The 15,844-nt window shown below is 41.7% G+C and overlaps 1 protein-coding gene and 1 non-coding gene across 3 annotated transcripts in view; both read right to left on the bottom strand.

The window, feature by feature from the left end:
• The window catches only part of LOC117391650 (transcription factor 4-like), a 49,706-nt gene that overhangs the window by 1,836 nt on the left and 32,026 nt on the right, over positions 1 to 15,844 (bottom strand). The window contains exons 7-10 of one of the 2 annotated variants that reach the window (XM_033989510.2): positions 14,891 to 14,970; positions 13,519 to 13,713; positions 2,494 to 2,617; positions 644 to 797 (exon numbers count right to left, since the gene is read on the bottom strand). In XM_033989510.2, the coding sequence (XP_033845401.1) occupies positions 644 to 797; positions 2,494 to 2,617; positions 13,519 to 13,713; positions 14,891 to 14,970 (553 nt within the window). The remainder of the gene's footprint in view (positions 1 to 643; positions 798 to 2,493; positions 2,618 to 13,518; positions 13,714 to 14,890; positions 14,971 to 15,844) is intronic. The other variant, XM_055231803.1, reaches the window with a different exon arrangement.
• On the bottom strand, positions 10,283 to 10,395 carry LOC117392338 (U5 spliceosomal RNA). Its single transcript, XR_004543040.1, has one exon. It is a non-coding gene; the product is annotated as a U5 spliceosomal RNA (small nuclear RNA).

Raw genomic sequence — 15,844 nt, 5'->3', positions numbered from 1 at the left:
GGGTAATGACCGAAAGGACAAGGTCGCGGATACAAGCGGCTGAAATGGGTTTCCTCTGCAGAGTGGCCTGGCGCACCCTTAGGGATAGGGTGAGGAGCTCGGTCACACGGGAGGAGCTCGGAGTAGAGCCACTGCTCCTACACGTTGAGAGGAACCAGTTGAGGTGTCTCGGGCATCTGCTCAGGATGCCTCCTGGATGCCTCCCTAGGGAGGTGTTCTGAGCATGTCCCACCGGGAGGAGGCCCCGGGGAAGACCCAGGACACGCTGGAGGGACTATGTCTCTCGGCTGTCCTGGGAACGCCTTGGGGTCCCACCGGAGGAGCTGGAGGACGTGTCCGGGGTGAGGGAAGTTTGGGAGTCCCTGCTTAGACTGCTGCCCCCGTGACCCGGCCCCGGATAAGCGGAAGAAAATGGATGGATGGATAATAATGTGAAATGAACCAGGCAAAAACAAAAAAAACAACACAATCAGTTCTAGCAGTTTTTTCTGTTCCTTTTTCTCATATCAAGTGAGCTCTACAACTATCTCCTGCTCTCTCCAACAAATACATCATTTTGAAGGCAGCGGGCCTGCTGTGCATGGGGCTGGACTGATCAGTCTGATGGACTGGTGGGGCCTACAGAGGTTACCTAGATCTTTACCTCTCTAAAGCTTTGAGCTCCTTCCCGTCAATGTCCTCCTCCTTTGGGTCTAGGGCTTTGGAATCCTGCAGCAGGTTCTCGTCCACCTCATCTTCAGATTTGATCTCAGAGCTGACTGAAGATGCACTCTGCCCCTGCACTCCTCTGGACAGCACTGGAAACACAAAAACAATCAGGAAAGTAATAAGGATAATCCCAGATGTGAAAGAAACTGCAACCCCAATTTCAATGAAGTTGGGACGCTGTGTAAAACAAAAAAAAAAATACAGAATACAATGATTTGCAAATCCTTTTCAACCTATATCGGACTGAATAAACTACAAAGACATTATATTTAATGTTCAAACTGATAAACTTTGTTTGTTTTGTTTGTTTTTATGCAAATATTCACTCATTTTCAATTTGATGCCTGAAACATGTTCCAATAAAGCTGGGACAGGGGCAACAAAAGAATGGGAAAGTTGAGGAATGCTTAAAATCCACCTGTTTGGAACGTTCCACAGGTTAATTGGAAACAGGTGAGTGTCATGATTGGGTATAAAAGGAGCATCCCCAAAGGTCAGTCCATCTCAGCTCACCTGATATGGACTGACGCAAAGTGGAAAAGTGTGCTGTGGGTCCACATTTCAAATTGTTTTTGGAAATCATGGATGTCGTGTCCTGCAGGCCAAAGGGGAAAAGGACAATCTGAATTGTTATCAGCGCAAAGTTCAAAGGTCAGCATCGGTGATAGTATGGGGGTGTGTTAGTGCCCATGGCATGAGTAACTTGCACATCTGTGCAGGCTCCATTAATGCTGAAAGGTACATACAGGTTTTAGAGTAACATATGCTGTCGTCCAAGCAACGTCTTTTTCAAGGACATCCCTGCTTATTTCAACATGACAATGTCAAGCCACATTCTGCACGTGTTACAAGAGTCTGGTTTCGTAGTAAAAGAGTACTAGACTGGTTTGCCTGCACTCCAGACATGTCTCCCATTGAAAATGTGTGGCACATTATGAAGCGCAAAATACGACAACAGAGACCCCGGACTGCTGAGCAACTGAAGTTGTACATTCAGCAAGAATGGGAAAGGATTCTTTCTGCAAAACTTCAACAATTAGTGTCCTCAGTTCCCAAAGGCTTATTGATTGTTGTTAAAAGGAAAGGTGATGTCCCAGGTTTATTGGAACGTGTTGCAGACATCAAATTGAAAATTAGTGAATATTTGCATAAAAACAATCAAGTTTATCAATTTGAACATTAAATATCATGTCTTTGTAGTTTATTCAGTTCAATATAGGTTGAAAAGCATTTGCAAATCATTGTATTCACACAGCGTCCCAGATTCATTGGACTGGGGTTGTAGATACAATGCAATGGCTGAAGAATGACTGAAGAAGAGCAGACCAACAGACTGGATCTGTTGGTCTGCTCATACAATCAAATTTGTCAAGTGTAAAAAATGGTATGGTAAAATTTTCAGTTCATTTAAACAAAGATCTATTTTACAGGTGGTTTTATTGCTAAAAATATCTCCGCAGAGCTGATTTGTAACTTGGCCAGGTTGTGTCAGTTGCCTGTACCTTTCTTGCGACAGTTAAGTGAACGTGCGTGCAAATACATAAATATAAAAGGGTCACATGCTGATAGATACAAACTACACTAGGAGCAAATGTTCAAAGCTGAGCACATGTCTACATTTGTTCTCCTGCACTTGATACAGCTCTGGGATTGTGCCAAAACTTGCTCACACACACTACTATCCACCATTTTGGATCAGAGCAGGCATTTGGAGAATTCTGCCAGAGGTAACTGTTCTTGTGGGGCTGATGATTAAGATGTGAGTGCATGCAGTGCCTTCTGTACCTCTGTAGGGGTCACTGTGGTTCAGCTCAGGTGAAGTGGTGGCTGCCTGATTGGACAGTTGAGAGACAGACTGAGTTGTCATGTGACTGTTTCGATGACCCCCCTCCTCTCTGTGAGAGCCCACCTGCAAAACATAAGTAAGAAAACATTAGTGGGATGCCATTTATTTCCATGCAATGCAGATTTTTATTATTCAGATAAAAGATAGTACCGTTCCTAGTTTTCTTTCCTGTAAATGCCCAGAAGGGGGCAGCACACACCTGTGCAGCACTCATTGACTGGCATATTTAGTATAGTGAAGGGTGTATTTTTAAAAAGGGTCTCTGTAAGTGTGTGTTAGTGGATGGCTCATCTGCTTCTCATCCGTGGGAAAGCAAATCTTTTAGGTAAAGCTGGGCATTATGGGAACAAAATGAATCGTGTTTTTTTTTTTTTTTTTGCTCATTTTAATCGAATATTTCTATTTGCTGTGTTCATGAAAATCTGACTTAATCTGTGCAATTTAACACAAAAATACCATACCATACTATATATATATATATATATATATATATATATATATATATATATATATATATATATAAATTTATTTTATTATTTTTTTTTTTTTTACTATAAACAATATATTATTAGGTTTTAGTATGACCTTCCTAACTTTTTTTTATTAGGAGTGAGCCACAAAGATGTCAAGTGTCTCCATCGGAGCCAATAGTCTGAGCGAAGCAGACTGAGACTGCTTCAGACATAAAGATTATCCATTAAATATGAAACGCATCTCTTCTGCCAGCTCTCATAGGTGCACATGAAAGAAAAAAGAGAGAGAAAGGGAGAGAGGAAAAAGAGAGAACATGGAACAGGAAGGGAAGATAAGAAGAGGATATAAGAGAGATACAAAGGGGAGGGAGGAGGGATGGGAGATAAAAGAAAAAGAAGTGAACAAGGGAGGAGAAGAAAGGAAAGAGATGAGGTAAGGCAAAACGAAGCTACGAAAAAGAGGAAGGAGGCAGGCACAAAAAGAGAGGACATGATAGAAAGAAGAAGAAACAAGGAAAGGAAAAAGGAGGGAGAGAAAGAGAGAGACAGGATCAACATGTGAATAAAGGAGAGGAGACAGAAGAGAAAAGGAAAGAGGGAAGAGGGGAGAAAGGAGGGAAGAAACAAAAGAAAACACACTCTAGAGAAAATGTGCTGAACAGACATGGGGACTGTTTTGTTTTTGAGTCAGGAAGTGAGTGGATGCTTGTTGCAAAGGCCTTGGTTTAATCAGAGCTGTGGAATTCAGTGTGAAATATGTGCCAAAGATGTACTGCTTTTGCTGTGCCTGAGAGAGAGCGTGGCGTTCAAGGACAGTCGGACATGTGAGTTTAGACAGCTGGCAGCTCTACTGACATTGTACAAAACTTCCAATTTTTCCCTGTGAAATATCCTGGTGTTTATTGTGTTAGAATGCAGAAGCAAAGGCAGTCAATGTTATTTTCCCAGCATTGACTGACTCAGTTATCAGATTGAATGTTGCCTGGGATCTAGGATACACGCTACTTCAACATTTTACAAAGATTTGAGTCTAGTCACTGGTGAATCTCTGTTTTCAGATGGGTGTGACTGACGGGTGAATTAGCCAATCAATGCCAATCGGTATCTGTTGGAGGGCTTGGATTCATAAGGAGGGGGACTTACTGCTATGTACTGTCAGGCCAAACCTGGCACGCTGCTGAGCACTGGTAACGTGGTTATCATCTTGTGATGTTATGTGAGTTTACTACAGAATATCAAAAGTCAATACAAATTGGGGACTTAACAGAAAATATCGTCACATCAAAATTCTGCTCCAAACCACATGCTTTTACTGACAGAGGAGTGGCTGTAGGGATGGGACATTGAAGTTTTCACCTATAACAAAGTAAAATACTGTAGCATTTGTTTAAATATGGAACCTATGCATAATATTAAAATAATAGTTATTCATATCTTACATTTTAAAACTGTAATAATTATTGTGATATAATCGTTAATCACAATTATTTTGGCCATGTTAATCGTGACACCAAATTTCAGTATCGTCCCATGCCTAATTGGCTGATGACTACAAATGACTTAATCTCAATCTCAAATCAAATTGGATGAATTCCACAGCCCTACCATTTCTATTTGTCAACAGCTGAATAAAATAAACAATCCCGCCTCACCTCCATCTCCACATGAGATCAACTCTTTTATTTAAACTTGATTTTGCATATTTTCCATTTGCTTTGTTTACTGAAAAAGACAAAAGAATTGCTCTGGCTGTTTTTCGATCTTCCCATGGAGCCAGTGTGAATGAGCTAATTAAGCACAGGGAGATTTCTAGGTCAAGAGCTGTGGCTGTGGCTCGTAAACAGCAGCTGAGAAATAAAGTCTGTCACAACTCGCACACAGCAATATTTCACCAGGAATTAGCTGCGATCACCCCTGTAGTACACTCCACTACACAGGTATTAGGCTATCAGTGGAGGCAGTGTTGTTATTGCTTTGCTTGGAATTTTCCACAGTAGGGCTATACACTAAGCTAAGGTGTTTTACATGCTAAAGAAATACATTGAGATGTATTCTTGCTGAGAACTGGTTCACCACAGATGTGATGAGTATCTTGATCGTGTCACCCTCTTGTCTCCATAGATATGAATTTGATGTCACACAATGGAAAATCCTAGGCAAACCATGGTGACCAGCAGGTGGTATACCCTCCACCATAAATTACATACTGCACCTTTATAATTATGAAATGTATTTATTTATTCTGATTCACAATCGATTTAGATCAAAACAATAGAGACCTGTTGCTTGGAGCTTGAAATTGTATAGGTCATTTATGAGAGAAAAATGTATGGGAAATTGGTAAATGAAAACTACTCAGCTATAAGTAAAAGATATCAGAGCCAGGTTTAAAGACATTTAGTATCATTATTTATTTATTAGGAGATTATTGCACACATTTAGCATTTTTATTTGTCAAATATTTTATTTTCATTTTTTTTTTCTTCTATGGGCTAACACATTTAGATTACCATGTTACATTTAATGTTTTGGAAACAATATATTCCCTGAATACAATGTTTCAGTTTTTGCCACTCCGAGTCTCCCCTCCAGTTTCATCAGTATGCTTCCTGCTAATGAAACTAGTGCACATTGCATCAGGTTTGTCAAGTTGCTGTGTACAGTTTTGCATCATGTTTTTGTATATTTATGGAGAATTGTCATAGGGAAGCATGGGTGATGTAGGTTTGTAGGCTGTACAGTCTTACAGCTAACTGTTACTGTAAAGAGTATTCAAACATGCATGCATTAAAATATTCAAACATACAACTAAAACCTGTTAGGACTTAAAATCATTAGCATTTTGAGCTGTCACTTAATCACTGAAAAGGAACTATGGTCAATTTCATTTTGCCTCCAGTCACCTCCATTCTGGAATTTTTGAACATTCTGACCAGAGCATATTAAAGTTTATACTATAATGTTTGTTTTTACACTGCCTGGCCGAAAAAAAAAGTCACCACCAAAAAAAGTCACACACTCTTGATTACGGCATGCCTTCGATGTGGCATTTTTTCGATAAGCTTCTGCAAGTCACAAGGTTTATTCTGTCCAGTGTATAAATTTTTCATCAAGATCTTGCATTGATGATGGTGGAGTCTGACCACTGCACAAAGCCTTCTCCAGCACATCCCAAAGATCCTCAATGGTCTGGACTCTATGGTGCCTAATCCATGTGTGAAAATGATGTCTGATGAACCACTCTTTCACAATTTGAGCCCAATGAATCCTGACTTTGTCATCTTGGAATATGCCTGTGGCATCAGGGAAGAAAAAATCCATAGACGGAATAACCTGGTCATTCAGTATATTCAGGTAGTCAGGTGACCTCAATTTGAGCACATACTGCTGCTGAACTAACTGGAGGAGGCTCGTACCTATTTGCTTAGTTAAATCCAGGTGGCAACTTTTTTATTGGCCAGGCAGTGTATTTATTCCTTTAGTTTAAGTCAGCAAATTATTACAAAGTAGCAATACAAAATCTAAAACAAAAGATGTGTATAGATAGATGTGTATATATAACTGAATATGTGTATATTCATTTAAAGCATTTACTACTTAACTATTTGTATTCAGTCTTTAACAAATGCAAGAACCACAATTTAGCTTCACAGTAATCCAAAACAAAAACCAGGACTTGGTTTAGTTCTTTAGCCAAGGCTAAAGAACGAAACCAATACATTCCAAGACTAAACCAGGACTAAATCTGGACTAAACTAAAACTAAACCAAGACTGAACCAAAATTTACCCAAGACCACGCAAGGACAAAAGGGACAAAAGCATCAAGACTAAACTAGGACTAAATGTGGATAACCTAGAATAAAACAACAGGGCATAACAAGTACTAAACCAAAATTAGACCAAGGAGGACCAGGAAGACTAAACCATAACCATACTAAGACTAAATCCAGGTTTATTAGCAAGACTGAACCAGGACTAAATAACGCACAAAGCAGAAGTGGGGGCGTACTGTGGGCGCACAGCTGGAAGAGCTTTGCTGTGTTTTTCACTAGAGTCCTGTGTGCTGAAGTCATGGGTCCAAAAACAGGTGTAACACATCCCCCTTCCCCCCCTCCCCTCTCCACACTCACATGCATGCACACACACGCACACACAGACAAAGACACACACTCATGTTGGGTTTCCATTCTTGTTTCGGTCATTGCATTGGCTTCCATTCATTTCCTGAAGATTGATTCTAACCTTAACCATAGGTACTACTAGGGCTGAAAGATTTGGGAAAAACATATATGTGATTTTTCTGACATGCACTGTGAATGGGATTGGATTAGCAATTTTTAATAAAAGGATTCTGTTCACAATTTAAAGTCATCCAGAAGAATTGACAGGGAGATTGGAACATGAACTGACAAACCAATGCAAGAATCATAGCAAAAGACAGAGTAAAAATGTGTCAACTGGACAAATCGTTGTAAGAGTAAAGACATTTCGCTGCTCATCCAAGCTGCTTCTTCAGTTCTGGTCAGATTGCTGGTGGCCACTGCCTTATATCTATCTGAGGGGAGGAGCTAACCACACTGGAACTGTAAACATCTATTGTCTCCAGTTTCAGCTGAGACTACCCTATTCAGCCCTTAATGACCCTGCTATTGTTCTCATTGTTCTGGGTCTGAGGATGGAGTTGTAGATGAGGGAGAGGTTATGTCTCAGGCCCCCATTTCTGTTGAAGGAAGGATTCTCTTTCCTAACAAAAATGGCTTCTTTAACTCCCTTCTCAAACCATTTCTTTTCTCTGGCTAAGATCTGAACTTCACTATTTTCAAAGGAGTGGTTAGTGTCTTTGAGATGGAGATGTACGGTGGACTGGGGTCCAGAGGAACTCTCACGCCGGTGTTGGTACATCCTCTTATGGAGTAGCTGTTTAGTTTCTCCAGTGTAACGCTCACTGCACTCTTCATTATACTGAATGGAGTAATCTACATTACTTTGTTTGTGGCTCGGGGTTCTGCCCTTTGGGTGAACCAGTTTCTGTCTTAAAGTGTTAGTAGGTTTGAAATACTGTCTGAAAATTCTCTGAAGTTTTTCAGACACATCAGCTGTATAAGGAATGGTAACACCTTTCCTTCTGGGTTCAGATTCCTTGTTGTCCTCTTTTTTAGCTCTCTTAGATCTATTGAAGGCCCACTTTGGATATCCACAAGCAGAGAGGGCTTTCTCCACGTGTTGCTTCTCCTTCACTTTTCCCTCTGTGTTAGTGGGCACCACTTGAGCTCTGTGTTGTAGTATATGGCCACATTGTAAGATAAGATAAGATAAGATATGCCTTTATTAGTCCCACAGTGGGGAAATTCCAGTATTGCACCACACAGTTCAAGAACAGGAGGAAAATGGTACATGCAATAAAACAAGATAATAGATTAAATAATTTAAAAATAGCCTTAAAAAAAATAAACTAAAAATAGACTCTAAGAGCAAAATATAAAATACCAACAAAAACTATTATGTACAATAAGAGTGACAGTGCAGCATATGAACAGAATAAATCTCAGTAAAGTGGATTTACATGGTATTCAGTATTGCACATAGTGTTCAGTGTTAAGAGTGTTCATTGTACAGTCTGACAGCAGCAGGAAGGAAGATCTGCCAAACCTCTCCTTCACACAGCGAGGGTGTGTGTAGGCAGCACGGTGGCTGAGTGGCAACACTCATGCCTCACAGCAAGAAGGTTTGGTTCGATCCCCGGGTCGCCCAGGCCTTTCTGTGTGGAGTTTTGCATGTTTCTCCCCGTGTCTGGATGGGTTTCCTCCGGGTACTCAGGTTTCCCCCATCAACCAAAACATGAACGCCCTTCGAGACAACTGTTGTTGTGATTTTGGGCGTTACAAAAATAAAATTAACTGAATTGAATTGAATCAGCCTGTCACTGAAGCTGCTCTCCAGGACAGACAGAGCGTCCTGCAGGGGGTGAGACTCATGGCCCAGCATAGAAATGACCTTAGCCAGGACCCTCCTGCCCCCCACCTCCTGCACTGAACCCAGAGGACAGCCCAGGACAGAGCTGGACTTCTTGCTGACCTTGTCCAGCTTCTTCCTCTCCCTCTCTGTGATCCTGCTGTTCCAGCAGAACACACCGTACAGGATGGTTGATGCCACCACAGAGTCATAGAAGGTCTTCAGGAGTGGCCCTCTCACTCCAAAAGACCCGAGTCTCCTCAGGAGATCCTGCTCTGGGCCTTCCTGTACAGTGCATCTGTGTTGAGAGTCCAGTCCAGTTTGTTGTTCAGATAAACACCCAGGTACTTGTATGAGTTCACTCTCTCAATGTCCCTTCTCTGAATGTTCACTGAGGGAGAGATAGTCCAGGATCCAGTCTGCCAGTTCACAGTCCACCCCGGCAGTCTCCAGCTTGTCCCTCAGGAGCAGTGGCTGGATGGTTCAATTCAATTCAATTAATTTTATTTTTTTAACGCCCAAAATCACAACAACAGTTGTCTCGAAGGGCGTTCATGTTTTGGTTGATGGGGGAAACCGGAGTACCCGGAGGAAACCCATCCAGACACGGGGAGAAACATGAAAAACTCCACACAGAAAGGCCTGGGCGACCCGGGGATCAAACCAAACCTTCTTGCTGTGAGGCATGAGTGTTGTCACTCAGAAAAATCGGCCAGGCGAGGAGGAGGAAGACCAGGCGAGGAGGAGGAGAGCCAGGCGAGGAGGAGAGGGAGGCGGGTGGAGGAGGGCCAGATGGGGAGGATGGTGTTGAAAGCACTGAAGAAGTCGAAGAAGAGAATCCTCACAGTGCTGCCGGGGTTCTCCAGATGAGACAGTGAGCGGTGCAGCAGGTAGATGACGGCGTCCTCCACTCCGATGCCAGACCGGTACGCAAACTGCAGCGGGTCCATCGCTCACGGTGGAGCGGAGGTGGCCAAGGATCAGTCTCTCCAGTGTCTTCATCAGGTGAGATGTTAGAGCCACTGGCCTGAAGCTGCTGAGCTCCTTGGCCTGTGGCTTCTTGGGCACCGGTACCACGCATGAGGTCTTCCAGAGTTGTGGTACCACCCTCAGCTTTAAGCTCATGTTGAAGATTTGTTCCATAACTCCGAACAGTTCATCTGCACAGAACTTAAGGAGCCTGGAGCTGATGCCGTCTGGTCCTGCTGCCTTCCCGGGTCTGATCTTCTTGCGCTCCAGTCTCACCTAGGCTGTAGAAAATGAAAAAAAAAAACAAACAAAAAAACAGCAAAAACAAAAAACAGCCCCGCTGTAAAACAGGGCATCCAAAAATTTGGGATAATCTTGTTGTTCCTCTCTACGGACATATTTAGTAAAAGGCGAAATATTTGTACGATCTGAAGAGAAACAAGAGTATGTGAATGAATCAACACTACATAAAATGGGTCTGAGGGGTACTCCTTCTTTGTGGATCTTTGGGAAGCCATAGATACAAGGAATGGCATCACCAGGATAGAGTCTGTAATATAGCTGTCTATCAATGACTCCCTCCTTCTCCAGCTTCTGTAAGCAGTCTATGATTTTCTTCTTGTACCCACTGGTAGAGTCTTGTTTCAGCAATTCATAGATGGCAGTGTCACTGAGGAGGCTGTTCACTTTAGCCTCGTAATCAGCTAAGTTCATGATTGCGGTGCTTCTCCCTTTGTCAGATGGCAAAATGTCGATGCTGTGGTCCTTTTCTAGAGCAGTGAGAGCCTTCCTTTCCTCTGATGTTATCTTGGAAGGAGGAGGTTTGGCGCTGCTCAGTACAGCTTTTACTTTCAGTCTCAGGTCACCAGCTTCTGCCTCTGTAATCTTATTGTTTCTAATTGCCGTTTCTGCTGCTGTAATGTAGTCCACTGTGGAGATCTGGTTGGATGTTACAGAGAAGTTCAGTCCTTTGAGAAGTACCTCTCTCTCTGCCTGGGTAAGCTCATGGTCCGGCAAGTTCTTCACCCAGTATTCCCTGTTCCCAGGATGGCCGAGTCCATCCTCTTTCCTCCTGTCTCTCTGATTCCTTTGTTCTTGTAGTTGCATAAACTTCCTAATGTGACGTTCTTTGGCTTCCTTGTGTCGTTTCAACTGCCCTATGGCTATAAAATTGTAGATCCTCTGGGCTATTTCTTCTGGGACTAAAGTGGCTACCCGGCTTTTTAAGCTATCCATTTTAAACTTCAAGTTATCAATAAGAAAATTCAGTCAGCTGATTCTAAGCTCAAGCACTTTCCTAAGGTAGCGCTGAGTTAAGCTGGCTGCTCTCTGCCCTGGTTCAGGTGCTTTCTTCTGTAGTACCTTGGGTATTAACTGATTCTGCCGACATCTGAGGTTAAACCATTGGTGATTCTTATTCTCCGATAATTTCTTGGCAATATTTTCAAGCTCTCTTGCCACTAACACAGGGAAAAGTGAAGGAGGAGTAACACGTGGAGAAAGCCCTCTGCTTGTGCATATACAAAGTGGGCCTTTAATAGATCTAAGAGAGCTACAAAACAGGACAACAGGGATTCTGAACACAGAAGGAAAGGTGTTAACATTACACAGCAGGTGTGTCTGAAAAACTTCAGAGAATTTTCAGACAGTATGAGATTCCCGTCTTTTTCAAACCTACTAACACTTTAAGACAGAAACTGGTTCACCCAAAGAGCAAAACCCCGAGCCACAAAGTAATGCAGTCTACTCCATTCAGTGTAGTGAAGACTGCAGTGAGCGTTACACTGGAGAAACTAAACAGCTACTCCATAAGAGGATGTACCAACACCAGCGTGAGAGTTCCTCTGGACCCCATCTCCATCTCAAAGCCACTAACCACTCCTTTGAAGACAGTGAAGTTCAGATCTTAGCCAGAAAAAAATAATGGTTAAAGAAGGGAGTTAAAGGAGCTACTTTTGTTAGGAAAGAGAATCCTTCCTTAAGCAAGAATGGGGGCCTGAGACATAACCTCTTCCCCATCTACAACTCCATCCTCAGACCCAGAACAATGAAAAGGGTCTGAGCAGGGTCGTTAAGGGCTGAATAGGGTAGTTCCAGCTGAAACTGGAAACAATAGATGTTTACGGTTTCAGTGTAGTTAGCCCCTCCCTTCAGATAGATATAAGGCAGTGGCCACCAGCAATCTGACCAGAACTGAAGAAGTGGTTTGGATGAGCAGCGAAACGTCTTCACTCTTACAATGATTTGTCCAGTTGACAGATTTTGATTTTGCCTTTTGCTATGGATCAGACCTGACGACTGAGGGTTTACACAGATATTGATACAAGAATCACATTTCAGAACATGTTTGTTCAGTTCTTTGTATTTGTATAGATATTTGTACATTTAGTTTTTTTATGTTTGCGCAGGAAATTTAACCTGGCTCTTGCCAGATTGATACACTCTTGAGTTCTACACATTTATCAATTTGGAATGGCCCTCGCTGAAAGCAATGGGGAAAAGGCGGAACGTAAGTAATATTTGAATCTGATTGGTCAAAGTATCACAACAGCAGAACAAGCCAAAAAATCTAACTTTAGTTAAATCCAGTTGAGAGAAAAGCACAGACATCGTCCCTGTCCACAAATGCACAAAACACTTACCAATTTTGATTCATCTGCAGCCCTCCTCACTACTAGCCTAACTTTAACTCTAAAGTTAACCTCTTTAAACCATATCTGATAATGCCTGATTTTGTCCTGATAAATGAGGCAGGTCCCCATGATGTGAGGGTGTGTACAGATTTTCCCCCCCACAATTTCATGAATATCTTTTCATACACAAACTCTTCATTAATAAGTTACCACACAGTGCCTGGAGCCTGATATTCTTTGGTTGTAGCCACAATAGATAGTGTGAACCATTGCAGTGTGAGTGCATGCCATCTTACAGTTTCATATCACCAAGTCTTAGAATGTGACCTCCAATCACAATCACAAGGGACTGAAAAACATCACAGAATCAATGAACAAAGCGCTAAACTCTTAATCTAAGGTAAAATAAATTAGAATTAGATTAAATGTACATTCACATGTCACTGAAAAAAACAAATGTGTCTGCATGATAACATTTGGCCGGGCTTAAGACATAAAAATATACAGCCATATCATTCTGGATTTGTTAGGAAACTTTAAAAACCTTATGATGTCGTCTAGTAGTAGTTTTCAAGTTAACAGCTATCTTTTACCTTTACTTCAGTAGCCAATTTCAGATCTGAAATCATCCAAATGATTCCAGTTCAACTGTATGGAGTTTAAAAACAGTTACCACAAGACATCAAGTATTTTCCTGTTTCAGGACTTAACCTTTTATGTAGGGTTTATGAGTTGAACTCCAGGTATGTTTTTTCAACTTTAAATATAGATCATATATGAGCCATTTAAAGACAAAAAAAGCAGTGAGCAATAGGCCCAACATTCACACATCCATCAAAGAAAACCTGCTCAACCTGTCCAATCCAACAACTTATATTGTGTGAGAAGACCTGAATCAAGCAGCCAATGAATAGCAAACAGTCCACGCAGGCCTACCATGAGCGAGGGCCGGCAGGACAGCAGGCCTGAGCCATAGCCAGACTCCAGAGAAGCCATAATGCCATTATGTGTTCCCAGAAGACTGTGAACGTCACCGTGTGCACTCAGGCCTGTAGAGGACCCCACCGCATGGCTCCGTAGCACATGAATGGCATCGTCCAAGCGTTCCAGTCGATCCTCAATGCGTGTCTGCTACAAAGCACACACCAAGGAGCTTGTGTTAAAATCTTTAAGGAGACATACTGGTATTTTAAACATTTTAAATCCCAAGAGAAACAAGTCTATAGGTATGTGTTAATCTTAATGTATTTGTGTATGTAACAGTTGTGTTCTTTTCCTGTGCTTGCCTAGTGCCCACCTGTAGAGGCGGGGTGGGGGGGTATGTTAAAATGTAAAAAAAATATTAAAAAGAAACAAGTCTGCTGACTTCCGGACTGGAGCCGACATCACTATAAACATCACAACAAAGCGGTGCATTCTGTCGGTCCCTCCTATGGATAGCTGCAGATCATGATAGTGGCAGATTATTATTTTTTCCATTTGTGCCAAAATGGCAACACAGAGAAATCCTACGTATATAGATGTATTGGAGCAATGCTGTCTTGAATACAGGAGAATGAAGATTACTCAAACATGCACAAATCAGTTTGCATGATGCCTCTCCTTTAAGAGACGTACAGGGCAAATGGGTCTTGCAGCATTCAGCAGTCTGCCATCTGCTTGACTCAGTGATGGTATTGCTTTGTCTGGAATGCACAGTACCTATATCTATGCATTTATTCAGTTAGAGGGGATTTCGTTGCAAAAAATAAATGCATATCAGACTGTATAAACAAGTGGACTAAGGGAGTGTCACATCACCCATAGGGAAAAATTTGGAGCCGAGTTCCATATTTGGAATTCCGTCCACGAACATGATAGCAACCAAAGAGCCAATCTGGAGTGAGGCTGTTCAAGGTAATGCTCCTTCCTGCCTGCACTGCTGGTTTAGCAGGGAGCAAGCACTTGTCAATCAAATATGTTACTAATGCTAACCGGGGCGACTTTGAGGAGTTGATGGAGCCAGAAGTGTGCCCATGCACCAGCCAGTTAGCAAGTTAGTTAGCTATGACCATTTATATATACAGTCTATGTATAAAAAGCATGCAATCTAACTGTGAGCTGGCTTGCCTCTGTACAGATCTGACCCATAATTTGGTTGGATGGTTTTACCAGCTTATGACATAGACACATTAAATGTTATACCGTGGAACATTCCAGGCAAAGCATTAACATCTCCATGAAGACAAGTGGGTGGCAGACCCCTCTCCAGAAATGTTACATCCTACATCTTTAAATAAGAATGGTATACACTGTATGGAGCCTGTACCAGAGAGTGCAATGGGGCTTCATAGTTGGGCGAGGGGGCTCCTTGTCCTCCATTTCTCGACCAAGCAGCAGAACTGGGAGCTGCAAGAACAAACAACCAAAAGACACATTGAAAAGTACTCTCGGACATGTTTGCTTTGGATCTAAAATCATGAATTGGTGACAAGTTGACTTGGTGCTTAAGGTAGTAAAGCAGTCGACTTGTAATTGCAATGCTAGAGGTTGAATTCTTGTGTACTGGTACGCAATAGTAAGCAATATTAGTAGTATTAAAGAGGGGGTAGCACACTTCTGTTGGATATTAATTGGCAAGGCAAGGCATTTATTTGTATAATACAATTTGTATACAAGGTAATTCAAGTGCTTTACAGAAAAAGAAAGACATTCAAATCACAATACAACTAATCAAAACAAATAATCACAAATAATCATCATAAAATCAACATTAAGGTAGAAAATTGCAGAATAAAAACCTTTCAGTCATATGCACAGCTAAACAGAACTGTTTTGAGCCTGGAAAGACATTACATATTTATATCACCATGTTACCTTTTATTGCTCTGAAAATGCTATCTGCTAAATGCTTCACTGAAAAGAATGTATTAACTGAGCAGTACTGAGCAGTATTTTAAAACTAAAGCTGGATAGAAATGCACCTTGCATTTGCATCACCTTGCATGTGACGTGTATTTCACTGCATAGCCATCAGAATGTGTAAACAGAACATTTGATGTAACTTGCACATGTCATTTTGGCTAATGTGTGCAATCTCTGTTCATTTAGTTGTTTCATGTCATGTGGCAACTGCGCTACAATGCCAACTGAAGAGGAAACCCATAAAAGTGTGTTCGCTTAACAAAAACATGTTTTCATTTATTGTATATTATGCACACTTGCGTTATTGATAATATGTATTTGATAGGTGTGTGCAAAAATGGAAGAAGCCCTGGCCACA

This window comes from Periophthalmus magnuspinnatus, chromosome 23 (genome assembly GCF_009829125.3).
Source record: "Periophthalmus magnuspinnatus isolate fPerMag1 chromosome 23, fPerMag1.2.pri, whole genome shotgun sequence".
NCBI classification, from domain to species: Eukaryota; Metazoa; Chordata; class Actinopteri; order Gobiiformes; family Gobiidae; genus Periophthalmus; species Periophthalmus magnuspinnatus.
Note: the sequence above shows the minus strand (reverse complement) of the source record. Positions and strands in the feature narration are given on the sequence as shown.